The sequence below is a fragment of the Lissotriton helveticus genome, chromosome 3_1 (assembly GCF_964261635.1).
Source record: "Lissotriton helveticus chromosome 3_1, aLisHel1.1, whole genome shotgun sequence".
Lineage (NCBI taxonomy): Eukaryota > Metazoa > Chordata > Amphibia > Caudata > Salamandridae > Lissotriton > Lissotriton helveticus.
Genome location: NC_136061.1, coordinates 169,708,826 through 169,724,637, shown reverse-complemented (window position 1 = coordinate 169,724,637; position 15,812 = coordinate 169,708,826). Strand labels below are relative to the sequence as shown.

At 50.9% G+C, this 15,812-nt stretch overlaps 1 protein-coding gene across 7 annotated transcripts in view; it reads right to left on the bottom strand.

The window, feature by feature from the left end:
* Nucleotides 1-15,812, bottom strand: part of TSPOAP1 (TSPO associated protein 1) — a 3,238,928-nt gene that overhangs the window by 688,455 nt on the left and 2,534,661 nt on the right. For all 7 annotated transcript variants that reach the window (XR_013608584.1, XR_013608585.1, XM_078679480.1 and 4 more), the window contains one exon: nucleotides 10,166-10,336. Coding sequence is in view for 5 of the 7 variants with exons in the window: in XM_078679480.1 (XP_078535606.1) it covers nucleotides 10,166-10,336 (171 nt within the window). In the remaining 2 variants the exon portion in view is untranslated. The remainder of the gene's footprint in view (nucleotides 1-10,165; nucleotides 10,337-15,812) is intronic.

Genomic DNA, 15,812 nt, shown 5'->3' with positions numbered 1-15,812 from the left:
GGCTCAGCTCATGCCAGAGCACCATCTCACACGATTTCAAGCACTCTGCCTTCAGGATTGTTAAGGCCTGCCATAGGAGTGACTGATAGGAGATCTGTGTGCCCATTTAGGTTTAGATATAGGAATACTATATCTACAGCAAAGGGTGATTACACCACCTTGCCCCAGCTGTCGTGCAGCCAGTTGTGTCAGATTTAGTTAGTCAGCCCAGGGGTGGCATAATACATGCTGCAGCCCCTGGGAGACTTCTGGGTGCACCTCAGCCCTGGGTACAGGGACTTGGAGAGGGCCCAGTGCCAATTGGATATGTACCTAGGGTACAGGGAATCCATTTTAACAGAGAGAGCAGTGGGCCTGGGGTCCTGATTAGCAGGGCCCCAGGTCAACTAAGTCAGAAAACCAGCAAAACACCAGGCAAAAAGTTGGGGGCAACCATAGTCAGGGATCTACCTTCCTACATATGTGAAAATAGGCGTCCTGGAGGTCTAAGGACACCATGAAATCTTTGGAATTGAGTAGCTGCAACACCTCCTGAATGGATACCATACGGAACGATTGTTTCTTGAGGTATCTGTTGAGGTTCCTTAGATCCAATATAGGTCTCCATTTCTTCTCCTTTTTTCGTATTAGGAAGAACCGGGAATAGAATCCTTTCCCCCTCTGACCTCTGGGAACTCTTTCTACGGCTCTTTTCTGGAGCATTAGTGAGAGTTCTGCTTGAAGGAGATGCAGATTCTTGTGCTGCATGGGAACTGGGGGGTTCGAAGGAGGAGTTTCCACGAACTCCAAAGTATGACCGAACCGAACCAGTTGTAGAACCCAACGATCCGTCGTTATTTTTTACCAATTGTGGAGGAAGTTGGAAATCTTTCCTCCAACTACGTAATGTGGAGAAGAAATGGAGGCCTGTTGCAGAAAGAAGTCATTGTCTTCTGGTATCCTTCTTTCCTCCTCTCCCTCGAAAGGAAGATTTATTGTACGAGGACTGGCCTTGTTGCTGTCTCTGTTGGTACTGAGGCTTGTAATGCTGGGACGAGCCGTAGGGGGATTTGTATCCCTGATAGCCACCTCTTGTCTGCTGGCCTCTTCCTCTGGAGCCTCGAAAGGAAGTATTTCTGTACTGGAGGGTACCCAAGGCTTTTGCGGTCTCTGTATCTTTCTTGATACCCTGTAGCATTTCATCAATATGCTCCCCAAAGAGCAGGTCTCCATCAAACGGCATGTCCAGTACTTTTGACTGTAACTCCGGCCGGAAGGATGTAGACTTAAGCCATCCCTGGCGCCTAAGGACCGCTGCCCCCGCCAGCTGCCGAAATCCTGTTGAGGCGATATCCATCGCCACGTCACTCATTTCCGAGGTGGACCGCTCTCCCTCAAGGAGGATCTTCTTCACCTCTTCTTTCTACTCCTCTGGCAGTGTGCCTAGATATGGGGCAACATCCGCCCACATCTGGCGATTGTAACGCCCTAAAAGCGCTAGCGAGTTTGCCGCCCTGACCGTAAGGGCCGACATCATGTTATCCAGTTTGCGGCCTTCCTTATCCGGAGGTGCAGTCAGCGCAGCAGCTGGGTTGTTGGATTTCCGCTGTGCGGCCTGGGTAATAACTGAGTCCGGTTTGGTATGGCCTGTAAGGCATGCTGGAGCTGTGTCCGGGGCCTTATACTTTTTATCAAGCCTGATCGGCACTGGTTGCAAAGATGAGGGGTTTTTCATTATTTTTACCCCCTGGTCCCAGATGTCATCAATAATAGGGATTGACCGAACCGTTTTCTTGAATGGTTCTTTGAAGTCATATAGGAAGCAATCCTGAGGTTGCGTGGGCATCTCTATATTGAATCTTGTCGCTGCTCTCTCTACGACATTATGAAATCCCCCGATATCTTCTGGGGGTGAGTCCGCCTGAGCCTGGTCTGGAGAAGCCGGACGTTCAATGACAGTCATCCCACTCGTCATCCTGTATTTCTCCCTCCTCCTGTTGACCTTCTTCATCTTCTCCTACTGCTTCCTCCTCCTCTTCCTCAGAAGATGGTAGAGGAGGCAAAGTCACAGGATCCTGGCGAATGACCAGCGGTGGTGGTCTAGGGCGAGGAGGAGGAGCTGGGGTCGCAAGATTTTGAGGCACCACTGAAGGAGATGGAGTAGGCGGAAACCGCTGCTTGTAGTCCGTTATGAGGAATTGAAGGTCCGTGACTATTGAGGCCGGTAGGCACACCATAGGCTGTGGAGGAGGAGGCGGTTGATATTCCTCCTGGCATGGCACTTCTGCCTGACCAAGGTCTTCATAGTCCGAAATCTCTTGGACCTTTACATTGAGCTGTAAAGGACTTGTGGCAGTGTGGAACAAGGCACCATCATCAGAATCCTCAGTCTCCAGGAAGTGGACCGGCAGCAGTGTCTGGACCTTGCTAGGAGACGTAGTCTCTGGCGTCAGCGTACGCGTTGACATCTTGAAGTGTATATAAATACACTTCAGCTTAGGAGATTCTTCCGTCGACGGGCCCGTCGACGGGGTGGTCATCAGCGGTGGGATGCTGTCAGCCACAGCAGACCTCTCTGACGTCTTTGTCAACGACGGTAGCGTCGCCGACGATGGTTTCTTCGTCGACGGTGGCGTCGACGCTGGTGCTGTCGACGGCTTCGTCGACGGCTTAGTCGTCGACGGCTTCGTCGACGATGGCTTCGTCGACGGCTTCGTCGACGCTGGTGTCGACGTCGATGGCTTCGTCGACGGTGACATCATCGACGATGTTGTCGTCGACGTCGATGGGACCCTCGTCGACGACTATGGTTTCGACTTCGTCGACGCGGAAACTATCGTCAACGGAGGCGTCGTCGACGCTTTCTTGACAGGAATTATTGAGGAAATCGACCTACCCGTCGACGACGATGCTGAGGTAGTTGTCGACAAGGTGGTGAAGGTTGAAGCTGTCGACGTAGAGATGGTTACTGTCGACGCTGTCACAGGCAAGGCAGAAGACACCAACACAGGCTTCTTGAAGGTGGTTTCCTGAAGAGAAGTCTTAGTTGTCATGGCCTTTGGATGACCCTCTGAAGACTTTGGCGTCTTCTTTTGAGGTGGCACATCAGACGGACCTGGAGATGTCTGTCTTGGCCTTTTGGCAGAGGAGTGTGAGGTCCTGAAGGAACACTCGCTCTCACCTGAGGAGACTGTTTGATCCTTGTCCTTTAGTCTCTGAAGCCACAGAAGCAAGTGACCTTCTCTGTCTTTTAAAGTCTTGACAGAGAAAGTGCGACAGACCTTACAATCCTTGGCAGAATGTTCAGGATAGAGACAGTAGAGGCAGTATTCATGTTTGTCATCCACGTGCAGTCTCAGCTTACTACACGAGGCACAGGGTCTAAAGAGCCCTTTTTTAGGAGTGGTAGACATAGCTGCTCTAGCACTCCTCCACAAGAGTAATTATGAGGAGAAAAATATGGACAGAATCCAAAAATACCAGAAAACTGAGCAGAGCTCAGTGGAGACTCCCTTAGCACGACGTGCGGTAGAAAATCTGAGGGACTAGGGCTCCTTCCAGGAAGGTTCTAGAGGGTGGTAGTAGCTGATTGGCTCCTGGCCAAAGTTTGGTCCTTTTTACAAAAGGACTTGGATAGGTTACTAATGTGAGGCCTCTGGCATATTAGTATGTATATGTCTTTATGACATTACTGTTATTATATACCGGTGACTCCCACCCCGACGACGGGGAATGATTCAGGCATGTGAATCTATGAAAGATACCCATAATACTGGATAAAGGGGACCGCCCCAAGACAGACAGGGACCACAACCCTCCAAGCCACCCCAACATAGAGGGCAACCACCCACAAGGGACAAAGCAACACATGGTCAGATGACCCTTAATTAGGGGATAGCACTGGAAGGAAGGGAGGGGAAGACAGGGATAGAAAGCAATCTCCCCAAACCTGGAGCAGCCAGAGCAGCAGGGCAACGGAGCACCAGAACCCCATCCTCCAAGAACCAAGGAGGAATGAACCGCCACCAGACGGAGCAACCCGTCGAGAACAAGGAAGGCACTCACAGGAGACACAGCCTCAAACCCCCCCCCCCCCCCCTCTCCCCCCCACCAGGAGGCGAGTACCGAAGACCAACCAAAGGGTCCTCACAGAATAGGGGCGTAAGGGCGGGCCGTGAAGGAATCTGCGGCTAGAATCGTCTCTACCAGATACATCGTTACCGAAGGTAAGTAACTCGCACATCTGATAGAGACGACTTGCCGCAGATTCCTTCAGGTAGAATAGATACCCTAGCAATACCCAGTGGGAAGGAGGGTCTGCGAAAAGGACCCCACCAGCCAATACAGAACAGAGGGCCTCCCAGGGGACCAGATATGTGGACCAGGAAGAACCTTGTCCCTGCCAGGCAAGGGGAACCCCCCACAAGGAGAATCCTACCGACCCCAAGGGTATGTAGGATGGAAAAGAAGGCTGAAGAGGCCCGTACACTCACAGCAGAGGAACCAAAGGCAAGGGCGGAGTGGCCGAAGCATCCCACTCCCCCACAAGGCAACATAACTTCCGCCCTGGACCAAGACAGGAAAAGCGAAAGCAAAAAGCCTAGAGGGCCCAACGAAACAAGGGAAAAGAAGGCGAACCCACTCCAGATGGAGAGCAGCCTACCAGCCAGAACAGCGGCGGAAGTCAAGCCGCCAGAAGCAAGAAGAAGAACAGCCTGAGGCCCCAGAAAGGCCGAGTAGGTGGCGCCAGGCAAGGGAGAGCCCAGAAGCGTCACAGACCTCAGGACAGGAGCAGGGAAGGAGGAGATGCCCAGACACCACCACGAGTGGCCAGGCACACGACCTCAAGGAGCAAAAGCAACCTACACAAACGCCATGGAGAACAAGCACCTGAAGGCTACCAGAACCCTCCAGCAGAGCGCAAGCCAAATGACTGCTACCACTACCCCACCTAGGGAACTCTTAAGTCCCAAAATATGGGTACCCTCTTTGGAAGAATTTCCGCAGCAGAAGAAAAACAAAAGAGCCACGGGGCACAAAACACCCCTGCGAAAGGCTTTACAAGCAGCCAAGCAAGCAAAAGGCCTAATCTCAGGGCAAAGTCTGCGCAACAATTCCAAACACACATAATCAACAAAAGGGCCGCCCAGCAGCCAACAATGCCAAAGTCTCAGAGGGACGCGATGGACAGAAAAGCACTCCACAGCCAGAACAACCGGCCTAAGAAGGCCCAGAATCAACCCAACTCAGGAATCACTAAGGAGGGGACGGATAAGGAGGATAATAAGGCGGAGGAGGAGGACGGAGCCCTGACAAGAGCCTCTGGATGGCGGAGTCGGCCGGGGCATGGAACAACAGGCTGCCATCAAACGGAAGATCAATGAGTCGCTCCCGAATATTCTCAGGGAATACTCCATCCCGAAGCCAAGCATGGCGACGGAGAGCGACCGAGGAAGCCATAGCCCGGCCTAACACCTCTGAGATGTCCAGGGCGTGAGGTTCCGTGAGAATCGTTATGATGTTCTGGGCATGATCGAATATGGGCAAGTTTGGTATCTATGAACCGTAAATGACGAGTTTAGTAAGTGTACGCGTTTTCGCTACACTACTTGGAAGGGTTCGCCTTATTTACGCGTTTCTTCATCTGAACCCTCGGGTTCCATTTTAGATACGGCATCCATTTTGTTTCTTGCCCTCACGTAGTTAGCTAGCAGGCAACTGTCCGCGTCATGACCCTTAGTTCCCAAGCCTTACGGAAGACGCATATTCCTTTCATGCGTCTTTTATGACCAGGGGAATGACACTGCAAAGGCAGATGGCTCCGCTCGAGGGTAATCTTGCCGTGCCGGTCTATTGTTTCAGCCGTGCATGTGCTAGGATCGAATCCTTTGATCCTGTGATCATGCTTCCGATATTACCCTCACACTCTTTTCTCTACTGTAGTCTGTCTTCCTTGCAGCTGTTCTTGTCTCGTTCTTTTGCTCGTTTACAACTAGAGTGGAATGTGCCTAACGGTGAGAAGATGTGCTTTTACAGTTGGGAACCGGCAATGTTACTGTAATTATGTTTCGGGTTTCAAGAAGCCCTTTTGAAGTTTATTGTGGGAACTGAGTTGTAACCTTTTGTTCATATGTTGTCCAATGACGAAAATGTGTATAAAAGGAGCGATCCACATTTGCAATTTGAAGCAGACTCTCAGAACCTACACTCTGTTGTACTTCTTGTGACTTTTGCCTCCCTGCAGTAATAAACGCTGATCTTTGACGCCGAAGGAAGTGTCCCGTGTCTCTGTCATTTGTGCGCTGAACAGGTATCCCACGAAGGTTTCAGGTGTTGTTCCCTGGCACCGCTGGACCTTAGAAAAAGTCCAGTCCTTCAGGCGGAGTGGAGAATAAACGCTGCCATCTCCCGGCCATCCAACGCATGATGCCTTAAGTCCACCTGACCACCCTCGTGGGACATTGCGGATCCCAGAGACTCAGCCGAGTCCCACAAACAGGAGGAGGCCCAGGCCAGCACACAGAAAAAGTTCAGAGCCCACAGGGCAGCGCTGGTCGAGGCAAACATTTTGCGCCCCCAAGAGTCCAGTCAGCGGGCCTCTCGGGACGGCGGAGTCAGCAGTGGTGGCAGGGAGGGAAAAGCAGTTCGCAAAAGAGGACTGGAGGCAGAGGGGTGGAGGGAAAGGCACGCCGGGTCACGCGGCGCCGGGAGATGCCGGTGCAGAAGATGCTGAGGCACCGGGTCCCCTGAGGCAGATCGCCTCCAAGCCCCCATCAAGGAAGAAAGGAGGGTACCTTCAAAGGGATTTCCCTCCTAACAGAGCCCTGGTGGAGGACCACCAGTAGATGGTCCGCCAGAAAGTGAGCCACCGGGTCGCCCATACGCAGGATGCCCACAGCCGTGGACACCACGTGATCGAAGGCCGCACCCGCCTCAGTAGGGCGACACGGCAGGGAAAGCAGCTCCTCCGTGGCCGAAGGATGCATACTAAGGCGGCCGTCCCGGAGGCCAAGCGGGGCGGGCAAAGGCCAGACTTGGCAGTCAGAAGGAGCCGAAGAATGAGGGACCTGCCGCTCTTCCGACGAACACTTTTGCCTCAGGAAGGGCGGGGAGCCGCCCGTCGACACGGCTGAAAAAGACACCACACGGCGACCTGTCTCCGGGGAGGATGACACCAATACACAGGCTGCCTCCAGAGAAGGAGCGTCCAAATACAAATCCGCAGTACGACCTCTGCGCGCAGCGTAGAGTCCGCTGCCTGAGGCAAGGTGCCGGCACCATCCGGCGTAGCCAGACAAGGTTCCTCCAAGTCACCCCGCACCGGGGATAGGAGCGGAGATCAGAGCAGGCCGGAGCTGAACTGGCCCCGGAGCAGCACCGACCCTACCTCCACCGAGGTAGCCATCCGGATGGGGGATCGAGATGGACCTGGGGAGTGACACGAAGACCTCCGCCAGCCACAGCCCAGAATGAGGCATATATGGCTCAGCAACCCATGAGGCGTGCCAGGGACAATTCCACCTCCAACTCGCCCCCCGTCGAGGCGGCCGCCCGCGGGGATGGACGAGAGGGATGAGGGGTCCTCACCCGGCCTCGACCCGGAGCCGGGCAAGGAAGGTTCACAGACCCCTGTGGCTCCGTACGGGCCAGCTGCTGCCGGCACCGTAGCGGCGTCACCTCGGCATTAGACAAGACCACCTTGTCAAGGGACCGAGAGGGGCTCGGGGACTCTGTGGCCTGAAGTAGGTGCCCTAGAGGAGCCACACCCCAACAGCACTACACCCTCCATGCCTGGAGCCGAACCAGTCGGTGCCAGAGCTGCCAGCGGCACAGCGGAGGGCCCTGCGCAGGCGAGGGGTCCGCAAAAGTCCCAGAAGGTGAAGGAGGGGAGACGCAAGCGAGGCCTGCAAAGCCGCCGCATATGTCTCCATTTGGATTGTCGACGCCCCAACACTGGGAAACGGTGGATAGGACGACACGCGGGGCCGTAATTTCCGCTGAGAGTCCACGCCCCCGGAAGGCCGAAACCCAGTCTCCGGGGACAAACTGCGACACTTACCCACCAGGGAGCGACGCTCACGTGACATCAGAGAAGGGTGAGGATGACGACCACGGCAAACTAAGGTGACCATCCCTGAGGCCAAGCGGGGCTGGCAAAGGCCAGACTTGGAAGTCAGAAGGAGCCGAAGAATGAGGAACACCTCTGCCTCAGGAAGGGCGGGGAGCTCCCAGTCGACGCCGGTGAAAAAGACACCACACGGTGACCAGTCTCCGGGGAGGATGACACCAATATACAGGCTGCCTCCGGAGAAGGAGGAGCGTCCGAAGACAAATCCGCAGTACGACCCCTGCGCGGAGCCATAGAGTCTGCTGCCTGAGGCGAGGTGCCAGAACCATCAGGCGTTGCCGGACAAGGTTCCTCCAAGTCACTCCGCACCAGGGACAGGAGCGGTGACCGGAGCGGGCAGAAGCCGAACCGACGCTATCTCCACCGAGGTAGCCATCTGCATGGGAGAACGGGACGGACCTGGGGAGTGACACGAAGTTCTCCGCCAGCCACAGCCCAGAATGAGGAGTAGATCGCTCGGCAACCCATGAGGCGTGCCAGGGACAATTCCACCACTGACTCGCCCCCGTCGAGGCAGCCGCCCGTGGGGATGGACGAGAGGGTTCACCGACCCCTGTGGCTCCGTAGGGGCCAGCTGCTGCCGGAGCCGTAGCGGCGTCACCTCGGCCTTAGACAGGACCACCTTGTCAAGGGACCAAGAGGGGCTCGGGGATGCGACCCGAGCCTGGCGACCTCCCGCGACACCACAGGGTCTCCCGCAGGAGTTTGCGGTGAGGCAGAGACGCCGTGGCCTGAAGAAGGTGCCCCAGAGAAGCCGTACCCCGACAGCACCACACCCTCCATGCCTGGAGCCGAACCAGTCGGTGCCAGAGCCACCCGCGGCGCCGCAGAGGGCCCTGCGTAAGGCGAGGGGGCCGCCAACGTCCCAGAAGTGAAAGAAAGGGGAGACGCAAGCGAGGTCTGCAAAGCCGCCACGTATGTCTCCATTTGGACTCTCAGCGCCCCAACACCGGGAAATGGTGGATAGGACGACACGAGGGGCCGCATTACCCTCGGAGAGTCCATGCCCCCGGTAGGCCCAAACCCAGTCCCTGGGGACAAATTGCGACACTTACCCACCGGGGAGCGACACTCAAGTGACATCGGAGAAGGGCGAGGATGACGACCACGGCCGAACCTGAAGCTGGCTGCCGAAGCAGACCGAGGGAGGACGTCGACCCGGAGAGACGCGCCGAGAGAAGTTTCATGCGGCGCTCACGCGTGACTTCGGCTTCAACTGGCCTTGCAGTGAGTGGTGCCGTGATCCTCCCCCAAACACTACGTACAAATGAAGTACGGGTCCATCGCCGACATAACACGCCCACAAAACGTACAAGTTTTGAAGCCCGAAGGCATTCGCACACTGTTCCACCAAAAGAATGGAGAGTAAGGGCCAGAAACAGACCCGTAGCAAGGATTGGATCTGCGTTGCACGCGGAAAAGGAAAAAACTGACGTAGGCGCGCCAGGGTGGGTCTTATGTGACCTCGCTGACGTCACGTGCGCGGACGACGCATGGGTGGAGTCGTGTGATGTCACACGCCCCCGGCGCGCAGAGATGCTGTGGCAAAAAAAAAAAAAAAAAGACGGATCCAGTCTCACGCCTAGGGTTAATTCTACGTGAAGGAATCTGCGGCTAGGAGTCTCTATCCAATAATAGTTTTAAATACATTTTGGAAATTCAACCATTCAACCATTTTTCTCCACACATCTGGTTATGAGTTCTGAAAATAAAAATGCCCACATTTTTTACTCAAATACATGCTTTTCATTTTGTTATACATATATCAATTCGAACGATCAAAAGTTTCGATATTATTAGGCTGGGCTGAACCACAGGAGTGCTGCATTTAGGTAACTGGAGAGCTATCAGTAGCTCATCGTTGGAAACACCTGATCCATGTTATGCACAAGCAGACAAGACATCAGGATTGGTTTCAACAGCTTAGGATGACAAAACGAGTATGACCAATCTTTCTATTTCATGGCTTTCATATTATACCAAAAGAACCATTGAAATGGAAGCCATGGGTTTCATATACAGATAACTGTCATATTTTGTAAATAAACAGTACTTTACCTTTCCACTAATTTCCCTGATGTTGTCATGATCGTTCTGGCTAAATTTACTTTTGGTTGGCACCTCGGCATGCTGATTATCTTCTTCCTCTTCCAAAATATCAGAAAGATCCGAGCTGCGACTGCCAGGGGAAGCAAAATGTTTACACTCCGGAGTAGATATTTCTTTTTCCTGGAACGAGACAATGACTTCATAGTGAAACATATCTCGATATTCACAAACCAGTTTTCATAAAACTTTACAAAGGTCTGTTACTAGAAGGATAGGCCTGCTTTAGGAGAAGCAGATTTAATGTGAAAACAAGGAGGAGAACTGAAAGGGCCTGCTTAAGTGACTCAGAATGGGAGAGAGTACTGGGATAGCATAAGATTGTAACTAGTGATGCCCGGTTCCGCCTGATACAAGTCAATATATTGCATAGTGCCTATCTTACCCCTCTTGCTCTTAGTAAAATCTACCGTACACATACAGGGGAATGCATACTATGTAGGCAGCCAGCAGCAGATCTGCTAACATGTTATGTACCTGCCTGGAGATCACACAATACAGGGGTAATATCACTGAATCTTTAGCTAAGATTCCAAGGCTGAGAGTGGATTGCTCTAAAACACTACGAGCTGGGCTTACATCCTACATATTAACAAGCCATGAAAATGCAATAGGTCTCGCCTTTGATTAAGGTAAAGCCATTTGCTTTGCAAATGGTATTGTATAGCAAAGCAAGTGGCTTTAACTTAATCAAAGGCGAGATCTATTGCATTTTTAATGCTTGTTTCACTTTACTATAGAGTACTGATATTGGCATATTTATTCCCTATATAGCCTTTGCTTTTTTACATAGTAGTTCTAGAGTCTGCAAAAGAACCTGCTGGATCGCTATAAAAATAGGGTGGTCTTTGTCTTTTGTCCCCGGGTTTTGTATGTTGTGCGTATTTATGGTTTCTCTCACCCTATCGTTTGATTAGAAAGCTTTCAAGATAGGCGGGCAACTAGAGCTAAATTTCAGGCGGGGGAAAGAAGGATTAGTTACTTACCTGTAATTCTAGTTCTCATCCAGGGGTACACTCAAAGTCATAATCTATGAATAATCCCCGCCCATGTGCGGGATCCCGGTGCATATAGAAAATACATATATATGCATATGTGAAAACATATACATGCAGCCTAAAATGTTTCCAACATGGCAAAACTGCCGAAAATTACATAGGTTTGCATTGAGGTACCCATACCCTTCTCACCCATAAGGAAAAGATGAAGCACTAAACAGTTGTTGTACAACAATGCTTGGTGATGGATTTAAACCATGATCTCTTGACTTGGTAAGAGTATTCTGCATCATTCAGAAACTCTGTCCATCACCACCCCCTTTTCCAAAATCGCTTTTATCCACACTATGTGTGGGAGGGTATGCTCAGACGTGAGTCCCTTGCTCATTGCACCATCAGGATTCAAGCAAGCCGGGCCGACAAAGGCTGTGATGCCAGAAACCGGTCCCCGGAAGCTTGTTTCCTTCCCAGTATAAGAATTGGCTTGGTAGTTTGGTTTGCCCTGTTCCCATCATGCACTGGGACAGGAACAGACTAATTTGCATATAGCCAGGTTCTGAGCTGGGATGGTGCATTGAGCTAATAAACGGTGATGGATTTAAACCATGATCTCTTGACTTGGTAAGAGTATTCTGCATCATTCAGAAACTCTGTCCATCACCACCCCCTTTTCCAAAATCACAACAATGCTTTATTGCCATAAAGAATGCTTGTAATTGCAGGCAGTTGCCTATAGGCTGCAGTAGAGTAATCAGAAACAAAGAAACACGGACACCTTTCCTTTAAGGCATTAGAGTTAGGGTACCGTGCCTTTAAGACCTGCAGGAGACCCCTTGCTCCCATGATGCACTATAGGTGGCACTTAGGTCAGTTCTTTTTGATGGTGTATAGACACCTGAGTAGACCTGCAATCAATATACAATAATTTTAAAATGCTCGTCCTGGGAGGAGGGAGGGTCGCTTTTGACTTTGATGAGTATACCCCTGGATGAGAAGGATTGGTTACTTACCTGTAATCCTAGTTCTCTTCCAGGGGTATACTCATTAAAGTCATAAGCACTGAATTATCTCCGCCCATGAGCGGGAACCCGGAATTATCTCCGCCCATGAGCGGGAACCCGGAACACAAACAATATACATATAGATGTGTAAATATACCAAAAAGTACATAGTACTAAACTAATTATACACATATACATTTATAAAACCCATAATATGCAGCCTAACATATATACATAGGCTAATAAAGCCAAACTTACACACGTTCTGTAGCATGAAAATATGCTATATATCAATGCAATAAACAGGCATGAGCCTAAAATGCATTTCATAATCATGAAAACCTTTTATTTTCATCAAAGAACCTGTTGTAAACAGTTATTAGCCTAAAAGGCGGCATATGAAAAAATGTCTGTGTACAGAAAATCAGACTGGCACCCTGCCTTTAAGGCCCCAGAGAATCTGCACACTTTGCCTTTAAGGCCTCCAGGAGAACTCTGTTCCCATAATGCCCCACAGGTGACAGTTAGGCCAGTTCTTTTGTACGGCACCTTAAACTTAGCAGGAATCAGCACTTTAAAACCTTTACAATAATAACTTATCGAAAACTCAATGCTACTGCTCGCCCGGGGAGGCGGGAGGGTGCTTATGACTTTAATGGTATACCCCTGGAAGAGAACTAGGATTACAGGTAAGTAACTAATCCTTCCCTTCCAGGGGATACTCATTAATAGTCATAAGCACTGAATAGAGTAGCAAGCTCATACCCACCAGAAGCGGGCGAACAGATAAGTGCATAGCCACACTTTTAAACCATAGTGTTCAGCTAGAATTAGCAAACAAATTTCTGAGGGATGCTTGTCCCACTTGTGCATCAACCTGCGCATCAGAATCTAGACAGTAATGGCGTGTAAACGTATGCACTGAACGCCAAGTAGCTGCTTTACATATCTCTGACATAGCCATATTCCTAAGGAGAGCTGTGGTGGAAGCATTCCCCCTCGTAGAATGCGCCCTAGGTCTACCTGATAAAGACTTGTGGGCTAGCTGATATGCCAGTAGGATACATGACACTATCCATCTAGAAATGGACCTCTTGGACGCTGCCAAACCAGTATTCGTAGGACCATAGTTCACAAACAGACGGTCCGTGTGCCTCAAAGACTTTGTTCTGTCTAAGTAAAATTTCAAAACCCTTTTCAGATCTAACGAATGTAGAGCCCGTTCAGCCGGGCTCGGAGGGTTTGGGAAGAAAGTAGGCAATGTTATGGTTTGATTAATATGAAAATCCGACACCACCCTGGGCAGGAAAGCAGGATGAGTTCTGAGCACCACTCTGTTTCCATGAAAAATAGTGTATGGTTCCTTGCAACACAGAGCCTGGATTTCGCTCACCCTACGAGCAGAAGTGATGGCCACCAGGAATGCTACTTTCCAAGATAAGTGTTGTAAAGACGCTTTATGTATGGGTTCAAAGGGGGGACCCATTAACTTGGTCAACACCACATTAAGCTCCCAAGGTGGAGAAGGAGACCTGACTGGAGGATACACCTTCCTTAAACCTTCCAAAAAATCCTTCACCACAGGCATCCGAAAGAAAGATATCTGTGTTGGCGATTTTCTATAAGCAGTTATTGCAGCAAGATGGACTTTGATGGAACTAAACTGCAAACCAGATTCAGCAAGGTAAAGCAGATAAGGTAAGATCACCTGTTCTTGACCATGAATAGGGTCAAGACCCTTACTCTGACACCAAAGGTAAAAGCGTTTCCACTTAAATCTGTAGGATTGTCTTGTAGAAGGCCGCTTTGCCTCCTTAAGGATGTTCATACACTCCGGATTCAGCTGCAAGTGCCCGTACTGGATGACTTCAGGAGCCACGCTGCCAAGCGCAGGGAGGGCAGATTGGGATGAAACACTCGCCCCTCCTGTTTGGACAGAAGATCCGGGCGACAAGGCAATCTCCTGTGTGGCACTTCTGACAACTGGAGGAGATCTGGGAACCACCACTGGCGTGGCCACTCTGGGCAAATCAATATCATTCTGGAGTCCGTCTTGTACATCCGGTTGATCACTGCCGGTATCAACAGTGTCGGTGGAAAAGCGTACAGCAAGATTTGACACCAGTCTATCAAAAGGGCATTCCCTTGAGACCCTCTCTGGGAGAACCTCGGCGCGAAGACGGGGCATTTTGTGTTTGCAGCGTCTGCGAACAGATCGATGTCTGGTGTTCCCCAAGCCTGGAAAATGCTGTGCGCGACGGCCTCTTTGAGAACCCAGTCGTGCGCTTTGACGAAGTCTCTGCTGAGGTCGTCCGCCTGTGAGTTGAGACTCCCTGGCAGGTGAACCGCTGTTATTGACAGGTCTCGTGCTAGCAACCAATGCCAGATGGTCTGGGCTTCTATCGCCAGAGTCCTGGAACCCCCCTGCTTGTTTAAGTAATACATTGTGGTTGTATTGTCTGTTTGCACCAGGAGGGACCAAGTCTGTAGAGATAGAGCCAGGGACTCAAGAGCAAGATGGACCGCTCTGAGGTTGAGTAGATTGATGTGATATCCTTTCTCGAAGTCTGACCATAGCCCTTGTACCTGCAGAGGGCCCATATGCGCCCCCCAACCTTGGAGAGAGGCGTCTGTGATCAGAGTCTGCGTTGGTGGGTCCTGATGAAAAGGAACTCCCTTCATCAAGTGTGTCTTCTTCATCCACCACCGGATGGAATCTCTTGCAGACTGTTGGAGATGAATTCGATCCTCCCAGCATCCAGTCCTCTGCTTCCACTGATCTTCCAGACACTGTTGTAGAGGACGCATATGCAAACGTGCGTTTGGAACGATGAAGATGCACGATGCCATGGACCCCAGGAGAGAGGACACTTGCCGAACTGTCGGATGTGCAGACTGAAGGAGAAGAATACACTTCGCCTTGATGGATAACCACCTCTCCTCCGAAGGACACACGTTTTCTTTTTCCGTGTCCAGTTGAGCACCCAGGTAGTGGATCTTCTGGGTGGGGTTCATTATGGACTTCTTGTAATTGACTTGAAGACCCAACTTGCACATGAGGTGGAGGCATATCGATAGATGTTCTTCCAGTAGAGATGGGGATGAACTCTTCAGAAGCCAGTCGTCTAAGTACGGATATATGAAAATCCGTCTCTTTCGAAGACAAGCCGCAACTACCGCCATACATTTGGAAAATGTTCTGGGAGCTGATCTCAGGCCGAATGGGAGTACTGCGTACTGATAGTGATGAGCAGCTACTTGAAACCTGAGAAACTTGCGATGTTTTCTGGATACAGGAATATGAAAATAAGCATCCTTCAGATCGATGGAGCACATCCAATCTCCCTGATGTAACTGGGGGAAGATCTGATGAAGAGCCAGCATTCAAAACCTCTCCTTTCGAATGAATCTGTTCAACAGTCTCAAATCCAGAATGGGTCTGAACTCCGTAGCTGGACCTTTTTTCTTTACGAGAAAAAATCGAGAGTACAGGCCTTGATATCTCTGCTGAGATGGAACTAGTTCTATGGCCTTCTTCTTCAGAAGGATGTTCGCTTCCTGTTGTAAACGTTTTACATTCCACTGTAACATCTTTAGAGG